This window comes from Castor canadensis, chromosome 7 (assembly GCF_047511655.1).
Source record: "Castor canadensis chromosome 7, mCasCan1.hap1v2, whole genome shotgun sequence".
In the NCBI taxonomy this organism is placed as follows: domain Eukaryota; kingdom Metazoa; phylum Chordata; class Mammalia; order Rodentia; family Castoridae; genus Castor; species Castor canadensis.
This window is the reverse complement of record NC_133392.1, coordinates 127,699,077-127,725,483: the sequence shown is the minus strand read 5'-3', so window position 1 is coordinate 127,725,483 and position 26,407 is coordinate 127,699,077. Positions and strand designations below refer to the sequence as shown.

General features: G+C 36.6%; 1 protein-coding gene across 14 annotated transcripts in view; it reads left to right on the top strand.

The window, feature by feature from the left end:
• Positions 1–26,407, top strand: part of Mast2 (microtubule associated serine/threonine kinase 2) — a 182,514-nt gene that overhangs the window by 107,897 nt on the left and 48,210 nt on the right. For all 14 annotated transcript variants that reach the window (XM_020157647.2, XM_020157652.2, XM_020157649.2 and 11 more), the window contains one exon: positions 8,284–8,375. In XM_020157647.2, coding sequence (XP_020013236.1) covers positions 8,284–8,375 — 92 coding nt within the window. The remainder of the gene's footprint in view (positions 1–8,283; positions 8,376–26,407) is intronic.

Here is a 26,407-nt window from a genome sequence, read left to right as displayed (position 1 = left end):
ATAAGTGCTACTGGAAAATTTTAAAAAAGTAAAGGGGATTGGGGGAATAGGTTGCAGTATTATATGGAAATTAGTAAGGTGACATTTGACTGAAGTCTTGAAGGAGTAAAGGATTTTTGTCATTATATAGCTGGAGGAAGGACATTCCAAGTAAAGGGAACAATTAACATAGTGGTCCCAGTAGTCTGTGGACAATTAGTAGCCTTTGGAAGGTTTGGGGTAGAGGAGTGAAATCTTACAGTTTATGCTCTAAAAGGATCAGTAGCTTCTTGTGTTAGGAAGGAGTAGGAGGTAAAGGTAAACCCTAGAGACTAATTAGAAGGATACTGAAATAATATAATAAGAAATAAATGATGCATCAATAATAATATTCTCTTTGCCTCCTCTCTGTCTCCCTCTCTCCTTCACTCCCTGTCTCCCTCTCCTCGCCTCATTCTTGCTAGGCAGGTGCTTTACCACTTGAACCACTCCCTCATCCTTTTTATGCCTGGCCTTGGACTGTGATCCTCCTTACCTATGCCTCCCATGTAGCTGGAATTACAAGCATGAACCACCTTGCCTGGCTCCTCGCCTCTCAGTCTTTGTGTGTGTGTGTGGGGGGGCGGGTACTGGGGCTTGAACTCAGGGTCTTCTCCTTGAGCCACTCCACCAGCCCAATGTTTTTGTGATAGGGTTTTTGAGAGCCCGGGCTGGCTTCAGACTTCAATCCTCCTGATCTCTGCCTCCTGAGTAGCTAGGATTACAGGTTTGAGCCACCAGTGTTCAGCCTAAGTAAACTTTGAGAAGAGTTAACAAGTACAGTCTATTAGAATTAAAGCATATCTCAATAAAGCTGCAAGCAAGTTTTTAAATGTAAGTAGTATCATGTCACTCTTCTACTGAGAATTCTCCCTATCTCACCAAGAGGGAAAGGCAAAAGGTCTTACAGTGATCTACGAGGTGTCATTACATGGTCTGGATCTCTGTCACTTCTCTGCAGCCATACTGGACTCCTTGCTTTTCTTAGAACAAGCCAAGCATGTCACTGCCTCGGGGCCTTTACAATTAATATTGCCTTTATCTAAATTTCCCCCAAAGAGCCTCAGGGCTTGCCCCCACACCTCCTTCAAATCTTTGCTCAATAGGATGTCAGTGAATTTCCTCTTGCCCATTTTATTTAAAAATGTAACTTCCTCCCAAACTTGCTTTTCTCCTCTCCTGATACAGTTTTCTCCACAGTACTTACGATCATCTAATACACTAAATATTTTCCACACTCATTTTGTTGTCTCTTCTAAGAAGGCAAGGGCTTTTGTCTGCTTTGTTTAGTGCTGCACGTCTCAAGACATTCCTAGAACACTGCCTAGCACATGGTAGGTTCTCAATAAATGTTTGCTGAATGAATGGATATTATTTCCTACAAAGATTAAAATAAAGAGGATATATGTACATCTAGCACATGTAAGGTATATAAAACTATTATACCTAAATTGTGTATGAAAGTGAAAATCCCTTGAAAATTCAAGGACAGGTATTTGATTCTAACTTCGTTTGCTGTGAACTCACTTAAAACTTAAAATGTAGAACACTAAAGATCATATTTCCAGACCACATGCGTTTTTACAAAGGTACACATAATCTCACTTGGCAATCTGTAACAGCTGCCAGGAAGAGAAAAAAGGTCAGACACTCTGGCACAGATGCGGTGACTCAGCTGTGATCCAAAACAAGGAACAGGCTAATTTTTCCCTTCCAGTAGTCTCTGGTCATTTCCCCAGCATCCTAAGAAGGTAACAGTCAATGTTAATCCTTTCATCTGAGTGAGATGAAAGTACTGGGTGACTGTAGAGTCAGGAATGGGAGCTGATGGGAGGTAACTCAGCTGATGGGAGGTAATCTGGAAGCCCCCTGCGTGATGCTCCACTGCCAACTATAAAGGTTTGGTTAGTCACAGTGAGACCTGGCATTTCATGTTTTTACATGCCTCTCAGAGATAGAAGGAGCACGGGCTCAGGCATACTGCATTCTCTGCAACACTGCTGAACTGTGGCCATATTCGGAGAACAGCTGATTCTCAGTTTTCAAAAAATCCCTCCCCTCCAGTAACTAATAAGTACTCAGAAAATCTGACCCCTGCAAGAGCTGCCTTAAATTTACTTAGGAATCCTCCTTCCCGGTTTGAAGCAACGCAGGGTGTGGAGCAGGATGCCTGGCTGCAGATCCTTTAAACCCCTCCAATTTCCCAGTCCCGGAGGTCTTGCTGCTCCTACTTGAGTACTTGGCAACTTGTTTTAGAATTTAGAATGAGGAAAAGACCACTTCAGTTCCCATTAAGTATGAGAAAACCTGGAGCAATTAAAGGTCACATGCTACTTCAGATGATGTTGTTATTAAGTCTGAGAGGCGAGCCAGGCACCAGTGGCTCATGTCTATAATCCTTAACTACTCTGGCGGCAGAGATTAGGAGGATCGCAGTTCAAAGCCAGCCCAGGCAAGTAGGTCACAAGACCCTATCTCAAAAATACTCAACACAAAAAAGGGCTGGCAGAATGGCTTAAGTTGTAGAGCACCTGCCTAATAAGCATGAGGCCCTGAGTTCAAACCCCAATACCGCCAAAAAGACTTTTTATAAGCCATTTCCCACCTCTGGTTTGGCAACTACTAATCTTCTGTCTGTTGCTATAGATTATTTAGCATTTTCTAGAATTTTATATAAATGGGCTCATATGGTATGTACTCTTTTCTATATTGTTTCTTAATTTCAGCATAATTATTTTTGAGATTTAGCCATTGTGTAAATCAGTAATTCATTCCTTACTATTGCTACGTAGTATTCCATTGCATGGAATGGTTTATGTTCTATAATTTATCATTCATCTGTCATTAGACGTTTATGGTTGTTTTCAGTGTTTGACTGTCACAAATAATAAATATTACACAGTTAGATCCTGCTATTTTATCCAGTATGACAATTTCTTCTTCCTTAATTGATTGTGTAAGACATGTATATGTAATGTGATTATTGGTGTGAGTAGGTTATTTTTTTATGCAATATTGGGATTTGAACTCAGGGCTTGGTGCTTGCACCATGCCCCATTTTGCTTTAGTTATTTTTCAGATAGGGTCTCATATTTTACCCAGGCTGGTCTTAGACTACAGTTTCCTATCTTTGCTACTCACAATAGCTGGAAATCTAGGTGTGCACCAACACTGCCAGACTTGTTCATTGAGATGGGACGGGGGAGTGGAATCTCAATAACTTTTTGCCAGGGCTTGCCTTGAACTGCAATGCTCCCTGTCTCTGCCTTTGGAGTGCTTGGGATTACAGGCGTGAACCATGACACCAAGCATGATTAGGTTTAGATCTGTTAATTTTGTTATTTGCTTTCTCTTTCACCCAACTGTGCTTGTTCTTTTTTTCTTTTTCTGATTTCATTTTTATTTATTTACTTACTTATTTTTGGCAGTACTTTGGATTTAAACTCACATCTTTGCACTTGGTACCACTTGAGCCATACCTTAGCCCTTTTCTGCTGTAGATATTTTTCAAAAAGGGTCTTGCATTTATGACTGGTCCAGACTGAACCTTGATCCTCCTATTTATACTTCCTGTGTAGCTGGGATGACAGGCCAATGCTCAGCTTTTATTGGTTGAGATGGGGTCTTGGTAACTGTTTGGGCCGGCCTCAAACTGCTATCCTTTCAGTGTCCACTCTTGAGTAGCTAGGATTATAGGCATAAACCCCTACACCTGGCGTGATTTATTTTTTATGATTTCATTTCCTTTGTTGGCTTAACTATACCTTGCTTTTCTTCTTTTATTTCTGTAAGTAGTTGCTTCAGTTTATAGTACAATGAAAATTTTGTCACAGTTTGCCTTCAATTAATATAACACTCAGTCACATTTAATATAAGAGCTTTGGTGTCCTTTGTTTTTTTCTTTTTGAGACAGGGTTTTGCTTTGTAGCCTAGGCTGACCTCGAATTCACTGTCCTCCTACCTCAGCCTTCCAAGTGCTGGTATTATAGGCATGGACTGCCTTGCCTGGTCTTATAAGAGCTTTTAAACAGCCTTGGTGCTGAAAATCCCACAATAAAATACATTTCCTTTAAAAATCAATGATCCTTTAAAAAATTTTTAAGAATAAAAACATGAAAATTATATATTTGTGTCTGTATTGGCTATGTCTTTATCTGGTATCATTTTACTTTGGCCTAAAGGACTTCATTTAACATTTATTTATTTTTATTTTATTTTATTTTTGAGACTGAGTCTCATTGTATATCCCTGCTGCTCTCAAATCTGTGATCTTCTTGCCTCAACCTCCCAAATGCTGGGATTATAGGATTTGTGGAGTGGCTCAACTGGTAGAGTGCCTGCCTAGCAAGTGTGAGGCCCTAAGTTCAAACCCCAGTACTACCAAAAAAAAAAAAAAAATGCTGGGGTTACAGGCATGTTCTACTACTCCAGTTTTAACATTTCTTGTAGTGGAGGGTCTTGTAGTGGTAATGGATCATTAACTTTTCTTTGGCAGCAGTGGGTTTTGAACTCAGGGCCTCTAAGCAGGCAGTCTTACTGCTTGAGCCACTCTGCTAGCCCTCTTTTATGATGGCTTTTTCCAGGATAGGGCCTGTTTGCCTGGGCTGGCTTCAACCACGATTCTCTTCATCTCTGCCTCCTGAGTATCTGTGATAACAGGTGTAAGCCGCCAGCACCCGGCTATAGCTTTTCGGAGGTAGGGAGAGACTTGGTTCTGAATTGTGGGTTCAATTTTTTTAACTTTCTTAGACCTTGTGCTTATTTTTCCAATGAGAGGTCTGCTGTCATTGTTCTTTTGTATGTTACCTGATTTTTTTTCTGGTTGACTGCTCTTAAGATACTTCTTTATTCACTTTTTTGGGGGGTTGTTTTTGAGGTAGCGTCTCACTTTATAGCCCAAGTTAGCCTCAAATTAATGAACCTCCTGCCTTAGCCTCCCAAGTTCTGGGATTACAGGTATGCCCTATCATGCTGGTCTTACTCAGTGGTTTTAAGTAATTTGATTATGATGGTTTGTTTTACTTATGCTTATGTTTCTTGTGTTGGGGTACATTGAACCTCTAGAATCTGTGGGTTTGGAGTTGTCATCAGATTGGAAAGTTTCTGACAACTATTTCTTCAGATACCTTTTTTGTCTTCCCTTTCTTCCCTTTCAGGGACTCTAATTTATAATTATATCTAAAGTCTGCTTGAAATTGTTCCATAGCTCACTGATGCTCTTTCCTTTAAAAATATTATGTATATTTAAGTTATGCTATAGGACACACAAATAGTAAAAAGATTTATAATGAAGCAAGTTAATGTATCTACCATCCCATATAACTGCCCATTTTTGGTTTGTGGCAGAAGAAGCTAAAATCTACTCATTTTGTGTGAATGCCATACACAGTATAATTTTATTACCTGTAGTCCTCATGTTGTACATTAGACCTCTAGACTTAATCATTTTAATAGCTGCTCTTATATCCTCTGACCTACATCTCAACATTTCTTTCTCCCACCTTACCCCTGGTAGCCACTGTTTTGTTCTTTATCTTTGTGTATTTGATTTTTGTTTTGTTTTGTTTTAGATTCCATTTATAAGTGCAATCATGGAATTTTTTCTGTTTTTGTTTCTGTTTTTGAGAGAGTGTCACACTATATAGTCCAAGGTGGCCTCAAACTTGAAATCCTCCTGCTTCTACCTCCTAAGTGCTGGGATTGTAGGTATGTACCATTCCAGCTGGGCTGAAATAAAGGTTTAGTTTACACAAGATCTCATTTGAGCTTGATGGTTCTTGGAGGTTGGATAGAGTTGACTAGGTAAGGACAGAGGGCATACTTGTTGAGAGAAATAGTGTAAGCCAAAGTATAGTATAAATCTTTAAGGTGTTTTTTTTCTGCTTAAGAGTCTTTTGTCTGGGTAAGCTTTCTGAGGACCATGAGGGTTTCATGTGTTCATTGTGCAAAGTTTTACATGTTCAAAACTTTAAGACCTAGGAGTTTATTTTCTTGAGAATATTTATATTTTGTTTGCCCTCAGAACAAGGGACTGAATAAAAAGTATAGGTATGTTTCTCTTTAAGAATATTCAAAAGACAAAACCTTATTTGAGAACCTTGATTAAGAAAAAGTATATTCTTTATAAAGGATTAGTTTGAATGCCCCATAGTAAGGACTTTGAATTACATGCACAGTGTGATGGGGAAGCACTGGAAAGATTTTAGGAAGGAAACCTTTAGCTCCAATTCATGGCTTTAAAATACTACTCTGGGTGACAGGTGAAAAATAGATCAGTGCAGGGAGTTGAAGTTTGGGCAGGAAGAACCAAAGTACAAAGAGGAAGATCATTCACAAATCTTGTATTGCTGGGGTATAGTAAGAATGGAGATAATGAAAATTGTTTGGATTTAGGATATATTTTGAAGGTGTAATCCACTAGCTGTTTGGGATGTGGGTATGAGAAAATAGTAAGAATCAACTATGTGTGTGAGTTTTTATCTGAGCATCTGGATGAAGGGTGGTATCTATCATATAGGAGATAGATACAAGATAGGGAGGAGTAGCAGGTTTTAGAGAAAATTGAACTCTGTTTTGAAAATGTTGCAATTAAGATGCAACTTAGACATCCAAGTGGAGATGTCAAGCAGGTACTTGGATGTGAATCTTGCATTGGAGAGAACACAGGGCTAGCAGTAAGAAGCAGGGGATCATCAACATCTAGATGGTCTTTGAAGCCATGAACCTGGAAAAAAAATCATTTAGAGAGTAAGTGTGGGTGGAGAAGAAACTATTTCAGATCTGAACCCCACAGTAAGAAATCATTTAAAGGTCAGGAAAAGAAGGAACCAGGAAACAAAGAATGAAAACTAAGTGGCTGGTGACAGAGGAAGAAATTCAGGAAACTTCTGAATCTTTAGTAAACAAACATTTCAAGAATAGTCACACCTTAGGTTGAACAAAAGAAGCCAGGCACATAGTGTATAATTGCATTTATATAAAATCCAACAACAAACAAATTAATACATGGTTATAGAAGGAAGTGGCTGGAGATGGGGGCAGGGGATGGTGCCTAAAAATGGGCAAAGGGGAACTTTCTGGGGATAATAGAAATATTCTGTCTACTGTTTGAGATGTTATATAGATATGTAAATTGTAAAGGATCATTGGACTAGATACTTAAAGATCTATGTATTTTATTGAATGTAAATTATATTCCAATTTTTTAAAGGTGAGAATTAAAAGTATCAAATGAGGCTTCTTCCTTCTTCCCTACTTCCCTCCCTTCCTAGAACAGTGCCTAGTGCATTGGAAGTGTTTAAAATAGTGAGGTTCTTCAATATAATTTTGTTTTGTTATCTTTTTAATGTCTTTACAAGATAGGCTGACTTTCAAAAAAAACTATATGTGCTTTTTAGTAACAGTGTTGCATGATGTGGCTTTTCATCATGATCTGGTTTTCTAGAGCCACAGGAAAAAGCTTCAGTCATTAACCCATGATGGAAAGTCAGTGTTATAGAAAAAAAAAACAGCCCTGTTCTGAAATTTATGGTGAAATGAGAATATTACTTAACTCATAGGTTAAGCAGTTCTAAAAAAGTAACTTCATTTTTATGGTAAGAATATTAATTTTGTGAGATAAAGATTTATTTATTCAAGGCCTTATGCATATTAGGCAAGTACTGTACCACTAAGCTATACCCCCAGCTTAGATAAAAGAATATTTTAACTTGTGTTTATTTTCTCAATCAAATTTGTAATGGTCTTTCTTCATTAGATACCATTTAGAACATTTGTTGCCCTTGAGTTATGTTTCTTCTTTTTTATTTCTTTTTTTTTTTTTTTCTTTTTGGAGATCGAACCCAGGGTTCAAATCCACTTGAACATTGCCTCCATCCCTTTTCTTTTTATTTTATTTTTGAGATAGGGGCTAGCTTTGCTTGGGCTTGCCTCAAACTCATAATCCTCCTGCCTCCTTATCCTGCTGGGATTACAGGTACGCGCTGCCACACCCAGTTCCTTGTGTTTTTTTAGGAAGCAACCTAAACATTGGATAAGTGAAATAGCAATGCAAGACAAAAGTCAAGGCATCTATAAAAGTTATTCCAAGATGGAACACACTGAATTATGGAATCTAATTGGTACAGACAGTAACTGCTGACTCACTAAGTTTAAAGCAGGGCACTACTAGCCCATGGAATGGTGTCATTTTTTTGTTCCTCCATAACCACTCAAGGTCTCTAGATTCATGGTGTGGCCCTAACCAACGTTTTGTTTTTATTGCAGTTGTCGGACAAGTAACCGCAAGAGCTTGATTGTGACCTCTAACACATCACCTACACTACCACGGCCACACTCACCACTCCATGGCCATACAGGTTAGTGCTTGAGTGTTAAGAAATGTTGAATGAAAGAGTATCCATGGACACCAGGTTTCTTTCTTCCTTACTACTTTGTGGTGTGTTGAGAATATTACATTGTCATATCACTTGGCTAACTGAAGCATATGTTGTTCATGGGCTTGCTTGCTTCCTGTAGGAGAATGTATTCAGTTCGCTTTTTTTTTGACAGCATTGAGGTTTCAGTTCGCTTTTGACTCTTTATTTGTTTCTTCACTTGTTCTTTGATCATTCCTTTTAGTATTGTCATATCTTGGGGCCAGGTGTGTATCCTGGTTCCTAGCCTCCATTGTAGTGTGTTTTGCTGTTGTGGCTCTAGTCATCTTGGGCCATGTGGTGTGGGTCCATTTACATTTTGTCCTACTATGCCCAAGGATCGGTGCTCACAGAGAGAATTTTCTATCTCACCAAACTCCTTTTAACTCCCCTCCACCCCGTTAGACTAGGAGAAAACAAAAATAAGATGAATATTTGTTTCATATTAACATTGATTTCACACAGTAGAATTGAAGCCCATAACTTCATGCATTGAGACTTGGCTCCATGTAGAATATGTGCTCCTCCAAACTGTGTAAGGACTGATATATTTTCTTCAGACAGGAATATTTAAAAATTATGGACTTAGCATTGACTCAGGCATATACTACTTCTAGGGGAGGGGCAGAAGATCTCATTTGAATTAGCCATTTGTGTTGTCTAGGCATGTATTCTGCATCTTGTGGGAACCAGACCCAGCTTTACTGAAGGGGCTGCTGCACTGCTACACTACCTTGCTTTAGAACTTTCTAAACTACTTTAGAGTAGAAGTTCTAAACCTAAGGTTAATGAAAATGGAGGAGGCTCATAACCATAGGAAGCTGTTCAAAGCTTGTTGCTGCCTAGGTTTGGTAATTCCTGAGTACTGTTGTCCTAGGCTTGGACCTTGTTTAAATATCTTTTGGCTATTAAAGGGGGATATCAAAGCAGTGAAATAGGTTGGCATCAAATTGATTAAGACAGGTCTAGGACTGAGGGTGTGGCTCAAGTAGTAGAGTGTCTGCCTAGCAATTACAAGGCCCTGAGTTCAAACTCAGCACTGCAAAAAAAAAAGACAGTTTAGTCCCCTTGGGTTTGTCTTCTTGCTCATACTTTACTCAGTCTGTTATTATTGCTGTTGTCGTTATATTATTGTTGTTGTACTGGTGGTACATTGTGACCTTTACAAAAGTGCTTAAAATAAATCTTAGTCAAATTTACCCCCTCCATCATTCACCTTTAATTCTCCCTCTTCCCTTCTTTTAATAATTTCAACGTCTCATTTTGTCCATTTTCATACATGAGTACATAATATTTCTACCATATTCACCCTCCTTTACCCCTTCTCTATATCTTACTCTCTTCCCACTGGTACCAGCCTCTACACAGGACCCGTCTTACCATCCTGTCCTTTGTTTGTTTTGTTTTTTTTTTAAAGACATTGCTGTTTGTTTAAGATACCTACACAGGGCGTTTCATTATAACATTTCCAAGTATATATGTATTATATCCCATATTGGTTCATCCCTTCCATTTTTCTCCTTTCTACCTTAGTTCCCCTTCCTTCTATGATGATTTCAACAAGTTTAAATAGTCTATATTCATTCTTATATAGAAAGCATATCAACCATATTCACCTTCTTTATTTCTTTTACCCTCCCTCTCACATTAGTGCCCTCCCCTTAGCATGACCTGTTTTTTATTCTTGTACTTTGTTATTTAGGTGTCTGTTTGTTGTTCGGTGGGAATTTTGTCTTGGTATTATACCTATACATGCATTGTGCTTAAGTCAATGTAACCCCTCTCCACTGTACTTTCTTGCCCTTTTCTGCCTATCCTATGTTGTTTAAATGAGTTTTCAGTGTGCTTCATTGTGTCTTGTTCCTACACATATGTGATACGTTTCATTATTATTCTCTATCTTTCTTTCCTTCTTCTCTTCTTCCCTTAGTCTCCTCTACCAGTCCCACTTTTGGGTACATGGTCTGTGTGTATTTGTATGTATATATAATATTGCTTATATTGTATTGGGCTTGTATTCCACATGAGAGAAAACAAGCAGCCTTTGGTTTTCTGAACCTGGCTAACTTCACTTAAGATGATGCTTTCCAGTTCCATCCATTTACCTGCAAGTGACAAAGTTTCATTTTTCTTTATGGCTGAATAAAATTCTATTGTATATAAAACCTTAATTTCTTAATCCTTTTATCAGTTGTGAGGCATCTTGCTGTTTCCATAGCTTGGCTATTGTGAATAGTGCTGCAGTAAACATGGGTGTGCAGGTGTCCTTATTGTAATCTGACTTCCATTCCTTCAAGTATATCTCTAGGAGTGGTATTGCTGGATCATGGGGTAATTCTATTTTTAGTTTTTTTGAAGAGCTCCATAGTGTGTTTCATAGTGGTTGTAGTAATTTACATTCCCACCAACAGTGTATGAGGGTTCCTTTCTCCCCATTTCCTTGCCAACATTTGTTGTTGTTTTTGTTCTTGATAATAGCCATTCTAACAGGAGATAGAATCTTAATGAGGTTTTGGTTTGTATTTCCTTTATGGCCAGGGACGTTGAGCATTTCATCATGTGTTTTTTTGGCTATTTATACTTCTTCCTTTGAAAAAGCTCTCTTCAGTTTATTTGCCCATTTCTTCGTGGGGTCATTGATTTTGGGGGGAATTTAGTTTTTTGAGCTCTTTGTATATTCTGGTTATTAATCCCTTATCAGATGTACAGCTGGCAAAGATTTTCACCCATTCTGTGGGCTACCTCTTCAGTCTGGTGACCATTTCTTTTGTTGTGTAGCTTTTTCGTTTCATGTACTCCCATTTGTCAGCCCTTTCCTTAAGTTGCTGAGCCATTGGAGTTCTATTTAGGAAGTTACTGCCTGTGCCTATATGTTCCAGTGTATCCCTTATTCTTTCCTGAAGTTTACTCAGTGTTTGAAGGGAGAGAGTAGTGTGTATGTAGATTAATTTTCATAGTCCTGAGAGTTTGGGGATTCTGAAACTGAACTTTGTCTTTGTCCTTGGGAGATCTCATCTCAAACACTAGCTGTCACATTAGAAGATGCCAAGAACTAGGGGTGTAGCAAGCATGAGGCCCTGAGTTTAATCCCCAGTACTGAGGGAAAAAAGAAGAGGAAGAAAGAAAAAAAACAAAACAAAACAGGGTTAGAGACATACTTGACTTTTAACACAAAACAAATTGTGCTTACATACTTATGTATCTTTCTCTAAAATATTGGGTTCTGGCTTAGCTCAAATAGCTACTCCTATTCTAGAACATTATAAAAACTCAGCATATGTCTGACCTGGCTTTTCATCATATAGAAATAAATTTAGTTTGTCTAGACTTTGTACATAGTTTTACAACTGCAATAATTTCTACTAGCTGATCCTTTCTCAGATGTTTGTGTCTCTTTTTAGATTCCTGTCAGAGTTTAGGACTAAATCTTCCCTACTCCTGTGGCTTTGATTGAGAATACCACCTAACCTTTTCAGCCTATTTGGGTCTATGGACTTTAACTCTTTGAGTTAATATGTGTAACATGCTTAGTAGTTTATAAATGCTGGCATCAGCAGCATTATCTTTTAGCAAATCACTGCAGAAAATTCAGGGAGGAAGAATTGACATTAAAAATCCAATCCATAGCTGTAGACTATACTTAACCAGCTGTTGAGAAAAACAGCAGCAATTGTTCCGTATAGATCAAACGACATCAGACTACATTCTCGAATCTTGCACATTCTGAAATTTGCATCCATAAAATGTTCTAAGACCCTTTATACTTTTCAGTCTTGAATCTGTTGAATAATATGAGGCCTTTTAATTTTTTGGTTTTTTAAAGTTGTTTTTACATTTACTTACATGTGTATATATTATTTGGGTCACCTCTCCCCCGAGACTTGTTAATTTGAAAGTAAGTTCATTTATACAGTTCAATTCAGTATTAAATATCTACACATGCAGGTTACAGACTCAGTATGATCAATTCAGTAGGCCCTTGTCCATTCTGAAGATAGACATTTCCTATTTCTTTTGGGTTTGCTTATTTTCATTAATTAATTAACTGAGTGTGCATATCACACCCCCAGATCCCCAGCCCTTTTTTATTTTTTTAAAATAATTTTTATTTACATTAGTTTTATGTTAAAAATGAAGAAGGCACAGAGAAAAACCATGTGTCCTCTGCCCCCACTTTGTATAGGCTTTCCATTATCGGTATTCCTCATCGGAGTGGTACATTTGTTATAATTAATGAACCTACATTGACACATCATTATCACCCAATTAGTAGTATACATTAGGGTTCACTATTGGTGGCATATTCTTTGTGCTTAGACTAATTTATAATGACATGTGTTCTCCATTAAAATACCATCCAGAATATTTTCACTGCTCTAAAAATTCTCTGCTTTGCCTATTAAGCCTTCTGTCCCAACTCCTGACATCACTATTTTACTCCATAGTTTTGCCTTTTCCAGAATGTCATATAATTCGCATCATATAGTGTCTAGCCTTTTGAGATTGGTTTCTTTCAGTCTTTTCATGGCTTGTAGCTTATTTCTTTATAGCACTGAATAATATTCCATTGTCTAGCTATACCACAGTTTATTTATCCACTTACCTATGGAAAGACATCTTAATTGCTTCCAAGTTTTGACAGTTAACAATAAAATTACTATAAACATTCATGTGCAAGTTTTTGTGGTATCATAGTATGTTTAGTTTTGTAATAAAGAAAAAAATTGCCAAAGAGTCTACCAAAGTGGCTATACCAATTTATATTCCCACCAGCAGTGAATGAAAGGGTTTTGTTTTGTTTTGTTTTTCAGTGCTGAGGAGCAAACCCAGGGCCTTATGCATGCTAAGCAAGAGCTCTACCATTGAACTGTATACCCAGCCAAATGAGAGTTATGTTTTACTTCATGTGCTCACCAACATTTGGTATTGTCAGTGCTTTGAATTTAGACCATTCTAATCAATATGTAGTTGTATATCATTGTTATTTAATTTTCAGTTCTCTAATGATGTATTATGTCAAACATCTTTTCATGTGTTTACTTGTCCTCACATTTTTTGGTGATATTGTTCATTGAGGTCTTTTATCCATATTTTTTTCTTTTTCTTTTTTTTTTTTGCAGTGAGTCAGGGGTTTGAACTCAGTGCTTCACACTTGCAAAGTAGGCACTCTACCATTTGAGTCACAAGTCCAGCCTTTACCCATTTTTTATTGAATTATTTGGTTTTTTTTTTATTATTAAGTTTTAAGAGTTCATTGTGTATTTTGGATAACAGTCTTTTATTGGATAAGTCATTTGCAAATATTTCCTCCCAGTTTGTACCTTCTCTTATTCTCTTACATTGTTTTTTTCAGAGCTGACGTGTGGTTTTTTGTTTCATTTTGTTTTTGGTTTTTTTTGTAGTACTGGGGTTGAAACTCAGGGCCTCCCCTTGCAAAGCAGGTGCTCTACCACTTCAGCCATACCGCAAGCCCTCAGAGTTGAAATTTTTTATTTAAATGAAGCCCAGCTTATCAGTTGTTTCTTTCTTGGACCTTGCCTTTAGTGTTGTCTTTAAAAGTCATTATAATATCCAAAGTCATCATCCAGGTTTTCTCATATATTATCTACTAAGGGTTTTATAATTTTGCTTTTTATGTTTAGATTCCTGATTCATTTTGAGTTAATTTTTGTGGGTTGTGTAAAGTCTGTGTTTAGATTAATTTTTTGCATGTGGATATCCAGTTATTCCCATACCAATTGTTGAAAAGCCTTTCTTTGCTCCATTGTGTTTATTCCTTTGTAAAAACCAAATTGCTTATAATTGTGTAGTTCTATTTCTGGGCTATGTGTTCTGTTCTATTAGTCTATTTTCCCATTCTTTCACCAAAATCATACCATCTTAATTACTATAGTTTATAGTAACTCTTAATGTTGTGTGTTAAGTTCTTTGACTTTATTCTTTTTTTTCCTTCTGTATTGAATTTGCTATTGGGATCTTTTGCCTTTCTATAAAACTTGTAGTATGAGTTTGTTGATATGCAAAAGATAAATTGGTGATATTTTTATTGGGATTGTTTTGAATCTGTAGATCAAGTTGGGAAGAATTGACATCTTGACAAAGTAAGTCTTCCTGTTCATGGACAGGAATATCTCATTTATTTAGTTCTTTGTGGCTTTCATCGGAGTTTTATAGTTTTCCTCAGATATTTTGTATATCTTATTATATTTATGCCTATATATTTCATTTCTAGGTGCAGTACTATAAATGATACTGTGTTTTTAATTTCAAATTACACTTCTTATTGATGGTATATAGAAAAGTGATTGGCTTCTAGGTATTAACTTGTATCCTGCAGCCTTACTAGAATTGCTTATTAGTTCCAGGAAGGTTTGTTTGTTTTTGTTTTGTCGTTAGGTCTTTTGATTTTTTACATGATGATTAGATCATCTGCAAATTAGACAGTTTTGGTTTTTCCTTTCAAATCTGTATATCTTTCAATTTCCTTTTTATCTCTTAGTACTTTACCTTGTACTTACAATATGATGTTGAAACTGGTGAAAAAAGGGAGCACCGTTGCCTGGCTCATAGTCTTATCAGGAAATCTTTTGAATTTCTCACCATTCCTTATAATATTAGCTATAGGTATTTTGTAGATTTTCTTTATCAACTTGGTAAAGAACTTTCAAATGTTGAACCAGCTTGCATACCTGATATGAGTCCCACTTGGTCGTGGTGTATAGTTTTTTTTACACACTGGATTTTTTTTGTACACTGTTCAATTTGTTTAATATTTTATTGAGAATTTTTGCATCTATTCATGAGAGATACTAGTCTGTAGGTTTCTTTATTGTAACATCTTTGTCTGATTTTGGTATGAGGATAAATGAACAGAATAGAATTAAATAAATAAATGAATGAATAGAATGAGTTAAGAAATATTCCCTCTGCCTTTCTTTTCTGGGAAAGATTGTGGGTAGCTGATATAATTTATTCCTTAAATATTTTATAAAATTCACCAGTGATCCCTCTGGACCTGATGCTTTCTGTCTTGGAAGATTATTATTGATTCAATTTCTTTAGTAGATCTAAACCTATTCAGATTACCTATTTCTTTTTGTGTGAGTTTTGTCTTTCACAGATTAGTCAATTTCAACTAGATTATCAAATTTGTAGGCATAGAGTTATTCATAGTATTTCTTTATTAGCCTTTTATTCCATGGGATTTGTAGTGATATCTACTCTTTAATTTCTCATATTAGTATTTAGTGTCTTTTTTTTTTTTTTTCTTAGCTTTGCTAGAGAGTACTTGATTTTTAAAAATCTTTTCAAATAACCAGCTTTTGGGTTTTTTGGTTTTTCTTTACTGGGTTCTTGTTTTCAGTTTTACATACTTCTGCTCTAATTTTGTTTCTCTCCTGTATAAAAAGTATTTAATTTTTTTTCTAGCTTTTTAAGTTGGAAACTTAAGAGTACTGATTTTAGATCTTCTCATCAGTCCTTTTAAATTTCCTTTTAAGTCCTGTCCTCATTGCGTTCCACAGATATTGCTAAGTTGTGCTTTCATTTTTATGTAGTTCAAAATATTTTAAAATTTCTTTTGAGGTTTTTTTTAATGTGACTCATGTTGATTCGGTTTTTTTTTTTTCCACTTGTTTTTTGTTTGTTTGTTTTTTGCAGTACTGGGGTTCAAAGTCAGGGCCTCACACTTGTTAGGCATGTGCTTTACCACCTGAGCCACGCCCCACCCTTTTTTGCTTTACTTTTCAGATAAGGTGTTGGGCTTTTTGCCCAGGGCTAGCCTCAGAAGGTGATCTTCCTACTTTTGCCTTCTGCTTATGAAAATGTGGGAGACTCCCTATCACTAGGTTCCCCTGGAGTTTTTAACTCTCAGCATACTCTACACTGAGCCTCCAGCAATTCATCAAATATAGTTCAGGCTTTCCTAATCTAGCACTGATTCCCATGGAGGTTTCTGCTTGTGATCCATAAATTCTGATTACTTTTTTCTGCCTCTTGGTCTGTACAGTTTGGGGGTCAGTGATTTATCCTATAACTTTACTTATCTGACACATCTAAGAAAGGTATTTTTTCAGTTTGTACAAATTTAACTCTTGGCTGGTATTAATCTTTTCCTTTTTACTCCTCTTTATTTTTATTTTTTATTCCTTTTGTAGTGCTGGGGTTTCTGGGGTTTGAATTCTAAGCCTTAGGCTTGCTAGGCGGGTACTCTACCACTTGAGCCATCCTACCAGTCCTGTTTTGTGTTGGGTACTTTTGAAATAAGGTTTTACGAACTATTTGCCCAGGCTGGCGTGGAACTGCGAACATCCTGATCTGTGCCACCCAAGGAGGTAGGATTATAGGTGTGAGTCATTGGCACCTGGATTACTTTTTATTCTTGATGGTTTCAGTACACTCACATCTGATTTTTCCACTTCTTAGATCTTTCACATTCTTTGAACTGCTGCTTTCTAGTGGAGCTTCTCCTCCATGCTACCTCAAATATTACCCACTAAGACGTATTATTTAGACCTTGTTTCCATAATTTCAATTTCCTTCCTTCTGCTCTCTAGGTACTGCCTCCAATCTCTCTAGCCCTTATCATCTTGAAACTCCACCCCCCAAAACCAATCATTTGATCTGGTCCTTTGGACCATTAGATATATTGAGAAGCCTTCTGTACTTTTGTGTGAGTAATTCAGTATGTTTGCCTTGATTTCAATTAAGTAAGGGTGGGAGTTAGAAACATTGGACTTTCAGCATATAAAAATATTTTAAAGCTGTGTGTGTAGATGAGATCACCTAAGGACTAAGCTTACACTGAAAGGGCTAAAGGTACAAAAACAACCCTTGAGGTCCCACTTGTTAGAAACTAGGGGAATAGGGAAAGAGCAAAAAAGAAAGAGGAAAACTTAGAAAATCCTGGAGTCCATATAAAAAGAGAATTTCAGGGAATAGAGAGTGATCCCCTGGGCCAAATGCTATGAACAGATCAAGTGAAATAAATGAAGTCTGAGAACTTCCATTTGGGTGACATTGATTAGCTGTTCTGATTGCATGGTAGGATCCAAACTGGTAAGTCAAGAGAGAAAGATAAACAGTGGAGACAAGATTGTAAGGAGCAGGAATAGGGACTGGGGGGTGTAGAACAGTTGCCTAGCATGTTCAAAGTCCTAGATTCAATCCCAGCACCTAAAAACAAACATGAGTGGAAGGGTCAAGAGAGTTTTCTTATTTGAAAAAAGTTACAATATTGATGTATATTGATGGAAGTGATTAAATGATTAAAGAAAGAGAATTTGATAATGCAAGAGAAGGGAGAATGACTACCAGTATACTTCTGGGGCTGAAAGAGAATGGGATCCAGTAAATAAGACCTAGCAAGGAGCTCAGACAGCTCTTCATTGCAGTTGGGGAAGGAAGTGGGGAGTGCAGTACAGATGAAAGGTGGTATAGTAATGACAGTTTATTGGAGTTATTTTCTCATTACTTCTGTTTTCTCACTGAAATGAAGTGATTAGCTGAGAGCCTGAGAAGAAAGGATAAAGTATAAAATGCTCTCTTGAACTGGAACATGTGGTCTGATTTCCAGCAATATGCAGAGCCAGAGTTAGTGATCATGAGCAGAAAACTAACTACTCAGTTTTGTTGTATGGCAGTCTCTAGAAACTTCTGCAGAGGATAGAATATTGGAAAGATCATCTATGAAGACATTGAAGTCATTCCTGACAATGGTCATGATAAAGAAAATGCCAGTAATGCAGAAGTAAAAACCCTTAAAGAGTGAAGGAAGTGTCCCAAAAGTGTATAGGTGACTTCAGCAAGGAGGAGTAATAGTTTATAGTCCGATGATGTGATTTCAGACCTGGGTGTTTTATCAAGAAAGGAGGGAGAATACCTAGAAAAGGAAATGAGGAGCCAGAGGGTATTTATATCATATCTAGGTCCAGAGTCACAAGGGCTGTGTGAAAGCAAACAGTCATTACTTTAGAGAGCTACAGAGGAAGCTACAGCCACAGGGGACAGTCAACATTCAACCTGGTATCTTAAGAAATATATATATATGCCCCAAGTTACCTGGGAGTACAAAAGTAAGGGGAGATGTCTTCTAAGCTAGCCACGTAAGAAATGTTCTTTACGGAATTAGCTCATTACATGATGGTCAGAAGATCATCCTATGCAGAGGGAAAAAGATCTTTTAAGTATCAAGTAGAATGGTATGTATAGGAAGTTAAAAAGTATAAACTTTTATAATCTGTGTTTCTCGATTATAAAGTCTTAATTGGATATGGATAGTAGGATAGGCAGGAAATCATGGGAGGGCTGTAGGCAGTATAAAGGACTAAGACTGATATTCCATGGCATGGATTTTTTTCTTAAGAGCTCTAGACTAGGGATGGTTCTAGGTGCTCTGTAAATCTCCTAAGATTATAATTTCAATTTTAACACATGTACCTATGTTTGTTTTCATGGAAAGAGAGTTTATCACATTCTCCAAGGTTTGATTCTTAACATAAAAAGTGAATATTCTTAAAAGTTTAAATTAGGAAAGTGAAGGTTGACATGATCAAATTTTATTGTAGAAGCAATATAGAAATAGACTTAATAAGAATGCAAGGGAAAGTCTTGAAAAGTTAAAGCTTCATCATTGTAAGAGTGAGTGAGTGGTTACCTCTGAAGAGGAAAGGAAAAAGAGAAGCTTTCAGTTTTTCTCTAGATTGCTACTTTTGTTTTTGCCATGAGAATATAATTCATGAATTGTTTGATTGAAAAATATTAAAAGTTATTAAAGGAGGACAATGCTGGCAGATGGAAGACCAGTTAAAAGGCCATTGTCATTGTCAAAGATGTAGGGGAGCGTTAGAAATGGAGAAAATACACGAATATGAGAAAATTTGAGAGGGTAAATCAGCCAGATGTCGAACTGAATTGTCTCCAGATTTCCTGCCTTGGTGAATAATGGGTAATTATGCCCTTAACTGAGAGAAAGAATGCTGATAGGAAGAATCAGTTAGGGAAAAGGAGAAGAGGAGCTCCGAAACAATGACACAGACACTTAATTTGTGACAAAGTGGCACTGAAGAGCAGTAGGCAAATAGATTCTTTTGATTAAGTGGTACTGGGACAATTAGATGTCCATATAGAGAGAAATTGAAAAACTTGGCTGTTCACAAAAATCAAATGTAGGTGAATTATAAATTTAAATGTGAGAAGTAAAACAACAAAACTTTTAGAAAGTATACAGAATGTCTTCATGTCCTCAAATAAGGAAGACATAAACGATGAGATTAATAATTGACTACATTAAAATTAAGAATTTCTAGTCATCAAAAGATACTAGGAGGACTGGGGGTATGGCTCAAATGGTAGAGTGCCTAGGAAGTTCAAGGCCACAAGTTCAAACCCTAGTACTGCCAAAAAAAAAGATACTGTGAAAAGGCCAGCCAGAAAGTAGAATGTAATTAGCCAACTGCCAGTGGCTCACTTCTGTAATCCTAGTTAACATGGGAGGCCAAGATTGGAAGTATCAAAGTTCAAGGCCAGCCTGGGCAAATAGTTTGTAAGACCCCCATCTCCAAAATAACTGGAGCAAAATGGACTGGAAGTGTGGTACAAGTAGTAGAGCGCCTGCCTTGCAAGCACAAAGCCCTGAGTTCAAACCTCAGTGTCCCTCTACACACACACACATAACTGTGTGTAAATTGTGACACATAAAACTAACAAAGGGCTTGTATTCAGAACATTTAAAGAACTCCTGAAAATCAATCAAATAAAAAGATATGATTGAAAAATAGCCAAGAGACTTGAATAGGCAGTTCATAAAAGAAGAAATCCAAATGACCAATAAATGCATGAAAACATACTTTAATCTCATTTTTAATTATGGAATGGAAAATAAAATCACAAGTTCTGTTATATGACCATCAAAAATGGCTTAAAGAGTGAGAAAACCAAGTATAGATAAGTATATGTAACAGTGGGCCCCTTTAAGCCCTACTGTTGGGAGTATAAATTGGGAGAAATATTTTGCAAAAACCATTTGGCACTTTCTTATATGAAGTTCAAAAATAGACAAGCTAGAACACAAAAGACTGCATATCATATAATTTCATTTCTAAAAAATGTCCAGGGTAGGCAATTACATAGAGGCAGAAGGTAGAGAAGTGGTTGCCAAGAGTCTTAGGTAGAGGGTAATGAGGAGTGATGGTTATAACAGGTGCAGATTTTAAAAGGGTGAATTTTATATATGAATTATATCTCACTTTCTAAAAATTATATAAGAAAAAAACTAAATTTAAATGTTTAGAGAAGCATACTTAGTTGGCAAAGCTACAAGGAAATGTTTATCATAAAAGTCCAGATAATGTTGGTCTTTAGTGGGATGGGAGAGGGTTTTGATTAGGAATGATTATATAAAGGGCTTGATGTCATTGTTACCCTAGATGCCATATACTCACACGTGCTTACTGTATAATTGTTTTCCTTTGTAACCAAACTGTGTAAGGGAAGTAGCTGGTTTAAAGTAAACTACTCCCAGTCTGTTTGTGTTTGTTGTTTCATTATAACTTATTTTTCTGGAATGCATGATTACTTGCCTTTGAACCTTCTCTTCCAACAAGTAAATTGCTTGAGAAAGTCACAGTAGCCTGCTTCCTGGGCTGCAGGGTTTTCTGTCAGATTTTTTGAGTAGTCTTTAAGGATGGGTTCTTCTCAGTTCTGTGATTTTTCTAGAACTAGAACTCAGAATGTAAGTCATTAATATGAATCAATTTAAGGGCTGGAAGTATGGAATGGTTCTAATGGTATAGGAACTGCTTAGTAAATGCAAAGCCCTGAGTTCTAATCCCAGTACCAGAAAAAAAAAAGAGCTTATTTTTCTTCAAAATATTACTATTCTAATGTCTTAGTCTTCCCCAAGAGAAGACTAATTCAAATTACTGATTTTTATTGTGTTGTAAGCTTCAAGTAGTAATAGTAGTGATTTCAGGCTTTTTAAAAGGTGAAGTGAATATTGGAGAAGTAGAGAAATACAGTAAAGGTAGCACAAATGTTTTTAGGTCTTAGCATCTGTGGTATACTAAAAAAATTTCTGTGGTTTTTGTCCCAAGTTTCTAGTACAGAGCTTCTAAACACCTTTGAATTGTCTGAGACTTAGGAATGTTTGCTATGCTAATATGATAACTCAAAGTAAGCCTGAGGGCTGGTCAACAGAAAGACACAACCATGTGATTATAAGGTTGGGACTTTGGACCAACGTGTCCTCCAGGAAAGGGGTAGGGACCTGAAATTGAGTTCAACTATGTAACAAAATCCCCATAAAAACTCTGGACACCTAAGCTCAGTAGAACATCCTGGTTAGTGAACATATCTATGAGGGCACAGGAGTTCTGCATTACCTCCCAGACCTCACCCTCCCTAGGTGTATGCTTGATCATCAAACTGGAATAAGTATAATGATTTCCTGAGCTCATGAGTTATTCTAGTGAATTACTGAACCTCAAGGAACCATGGGAACCCCAAAATTTATAGTCAGTCAGTTAGAAATGGTTGGGCTAAGGGAACTCCTCCCCAAAAACTTATAGCCAGTGTGAAAAGTACCCCAGACTGGTAAGACTTGGCATTTAACCAGTGGGGTCTGCACTAAGGCCCTGTGGTGTCAAGCTGAGCTGCAATAACTCCAGCTGGAGACGGTATCAGTATAGTTTCTTCAAGAAAGGCTATTGGAGCCTGGTCTATTGTAGGGAATGCTCCTTTATTATCACCACCAGGTGGTGAGATCGATCCATCATTATGTCCTCTTGTACTACAGAGGCTTTTTGCCAGAGATTTTAGTCACATATATAGTGGTCCATTTTTCCCTGTTGTGGCAACAGCTCTGTAACTTGGAAGCCATTTCTTCTCTCCAACATTGGCCATAGTTTGTATATAAAATGTTGAATTGTAAATCAGCTCCAAAAATTCTAATAAATTTCTAAGCCTTAAAAATTGATAAATTGGTAAGTACTTAATGACACTGAAGTAAAGATACACTGCTTGGTGCTTTAGTTCTGTTAGATGTCATCAAGGATTCAATTTAAGACTCAGAAAAAGCCATTGATACAGAAGCTGTTGTAAACTAACTCTGGGTGGACATGTTCTGATTTTATTATCATGATCTTATGGAGCCCCTTATACTTTTCATTTGGTTTATTGACGATATCCCCTAACTCCTTTTCTTTCTCTGTTCAATCCATTTCTACCTTTTGGAGCTAGACAGTTTTTCAAATGTATCACTTTGTGCCTGAACCATTTTCCAAAATAGTTCTACATTTAAGTATAGAAGAAAAATATTAAAACTTTTTACCACAAAAAGTAAGAATTAAATTCAGCTCTACTAGTACTTATATGGATCAACACTGGTATCCTCACTAGGTCCATATGTCAGACTGTCATACAAGTCATATATGAACAAAGAGTGAAGTTCTGTGATGTACCCTCAATCACTCATGTCCTTCAGCACATTGCAACATATTGATGTATTGAATTTTGTAATAGATATAAAGGAACCTGAAAGTATGTCACTCAAGAAGGGCATTAATAGGTTGTCTTATTGCAAATTACTTGAAAGAATGGCAAATTAAATAATGTCATGCAGTTTTCTTTTACAAAATGGCACATGTTCCAAGTTTTCTGACTTTTCTGTGCTGACAGCAGATTTTTAGTAGTCTGCTGTCTAGGAACATACTGTTTAGGGTGAATGTGACATTTTAACATTAAGTGAAAAAGTAGCTACATTTTAAAAGAAATTTATACCGTGACAGAGAAAGCATTTGAAAATGGATATTTGGAAACATTCCCATTTACATGTGATTTTGTTGACAAAAAAATATTCCACCTATTAAAAACTGATAGCCATGCCATTTAAAAACATTGGAAATAAACTTCTTCTAATCTTCCAAATGTAAGGTTCAATTGGTTTTGAACCTGTTTACCAAAAATACAAGACTATAATACTTCTTCATCAGTTTCCTAGAACTGCTTGACATCTCAGAAGATAGAAATTTATCATCCTTTGAATTTAGTTGAAAAACAGGTATCCTGATCTAATGAATTGATTCAGTTATGAAATTTCTTCCACAAGTGGCTTTGTTGTCTTTGTGAGGTTTATTTTTATTTAATCTGCAATAAAACCAAACTAAATTTAAAAACCATACTAGGTGCTACTCATGCCTGTAGGTGCTACTCAGGAGGTAGAGATCAAGAGGATAGTGGTTCAAGGCTAGCCCAGGCAAAAAGTTAAGGAGAGCCCATCTCAGCCAGTAAAAATGCTGGGTATATTCAACTGTAATATATTGCAAGAACTTTTGTAAATGTCACAATATACCCCCAGTACAACAGTAATATAATAAAATATGCTGAGTATGGTGGTACATGCCAGCTACATGGGAAGCATAAATAGAAGTGTCATGGTCCAGGCTGGCCCAGGCATAAACAGAAAACCCTATTGAAAGTGATAAAGCAAGTTCAGGGCCCTAGTGTCGTACCCCCCCCCAAACAAAACAAAACAAAACAAAACAAAACAAAAAAACCCCACAGAACTGGGGATGTAACTCAGTGATAGAGTGCTTATCTACATGTGCAAGGCGCTGTGTTCAATCCACAGCATCACAAGCAACAAACAAATGACAACAAACCTATTAAAAGAGTATAGAACTAAGATTTCTAAAAATATGAGCCATCTCTAATCACTTTACACCCTCAAAAAAAAAAAAGAGTAAAGAGTGGGTGCCAGTGGCCTAAATCCTTGCATCACAACATAAAGTGTATCACTCTTTATGTTGAAAAGTGATATGCTTCTATATGTTTTGACAAGAACATAGTGTCATGTATCCACCATTATAGTCTCATACAGAAGAATTTCATCACCCTAAAAGTGCCTGATATATCACCTCATCTCCTTCCCTTCCTCATTGGCAACTACTGACCATTTCACTTTTTATATAATTTTGCCTTTCCCAAAATGCCATATGGTTGGAATCATACGATGTAATAGTCTTATCAGATTAGCTTTTTTCACTTAGCAATATGCATTCATAATTTCTCCCTGTCTTTTTGTAAGTTGATAGTTTCTTTGTTTTTATCATTGAATATATTCCATTGGATATACCACATATGTTTATCCATTGATCTATTGAAGAAGAACATCTTGGTTGCCTCCAGTTTTCGGCAAATATGATGACAGCTGCTGTACACATTCATGTGCAGGTTTTTATGTTGACAAATATGTTCAACTCAGTTGAGTACTTAGTGCAGTTATTACTGGATTATATGGCAAGATTATGTTCAGCTTTGTAAGAAACATTTTCTTTGTAAGAAAATGACAAATTGTCTTCCAGAGTGGCTGAACCATTGTGTTTTCCTACCAACGATGGCAAGAATTTCATTGTTCCCTATCCTCAGCATTAGGTATTGTCAGTTTTTAACCATTCTAATAGGTGTGGGTGGATATAACATTGTGGTTTTAATTCCCTTTGACAAATGATATTGAGCATCTTTTCATATACTGTTTGTATCATTTTTGGTAAGGCATCTGTTAGGTCTTTTGTCCTTTTTTAAATATTTATTTTCATTCATTATTTATTTATTTATTTTTACTTTTTTTTTTTTTTTCTGAGGTAGGATTTCAGTATATAACCCTGGCTGTGGTCTCAGACTTGTGATCCTCAGCCTTCTGAGAGCTGAGATTGTTAGGTGTGTACTACCATGCTGGCTTGCCCATGGTTTTCTTTGTTTTGTTTGCAGTACTGGACCATGAACTCAGGGCCTACACCTTGAGCCACTCTACCAGCCCTATTTTGTGATGGTTTTTTTCCAGATAGGGTCTCATGAACTATTTGCCCAGGCTGGCTTCAAACCACAATCCTCCTGATCTCTGCCTCCTGAGTAGCTAGGATTATAGGTGTGAGCCACTGGTGCCCGGCTTGCCCATGTTTTAATTAACTTTTTTCTTCTGGTCAGCTGCTGAGCTCCTGTATATTTTGAGTACAAGTTTCTTATCAGGATGTATTTTTTACAAATATTTTCTCCCAATCTGTGGCTTATCTTTTTCATTCTCTCAACGGTATCCTTTGCAGAGCAGAAGTTCTGAATTTTAATGCAGTACAATTTATCCATTTTTTTCTTTCATAAATTGTGCTTTTAGTTTCATATTTAAATTTTTATTGCTAACTTCAGGGTCATCCAGATAGATTTTTCTTATGTTATCTTATAGAAATTTTATGTTTTACTTTTAAGTAACTTTTACATTAAGGTCATTTACGTGACCCATTTTTTTTATTCCTCAATATTGTATTGGTTATTCTGGTTATTTTGCCTTTCCGCATAAACTTCAGTTTGTCAGTATTCACAAACTAGCCTTCTTGGATTTTGAGTGAGATTGCATTTAACCTACAGATGAAGTTAGAAAGAATTGGCTGGGTGCTGATGGCTCATGCCTGTAATCCTAGCTACTTGGGAGGCAAAAATCAGGGGGATCAAAGCCAGCCCAGGCAAATAATTCATGAGACCCTATCTTGAGGAAACCCAACACACACAAAAAAAGGGGGGTAGAGGAGTGACTCACCTGGTAGAGCACCTGCCCAACAAGCATGAGGCCGAGTTCAAATCCTAGTACTGCCAAGAAAAGTTAGAAAGAACTAACATTTTAGTAACAGTGAGAGTTCCAATCCATGAACATTCATTATCTCTTCATTTATTTAGACATTTGATTTATAATATATAGCATATAGATCCTAAACATACTTTTATATATATATGCGTATATATATATATATATATATATATGCGTTTCATTTTTTGTGTGTTAATATTAATGGTCCTGTGTTTTTAATTTCAAATTCCAGTTGTTTGCTGATGTTAAGGAATACCATTAATTTTTGTATATTGGCTTTGTATTCTGAAACTTTGCTAGAATTACTTATTAGTTCTGAAGAGTTTCTTTATTCTTTAGTAAG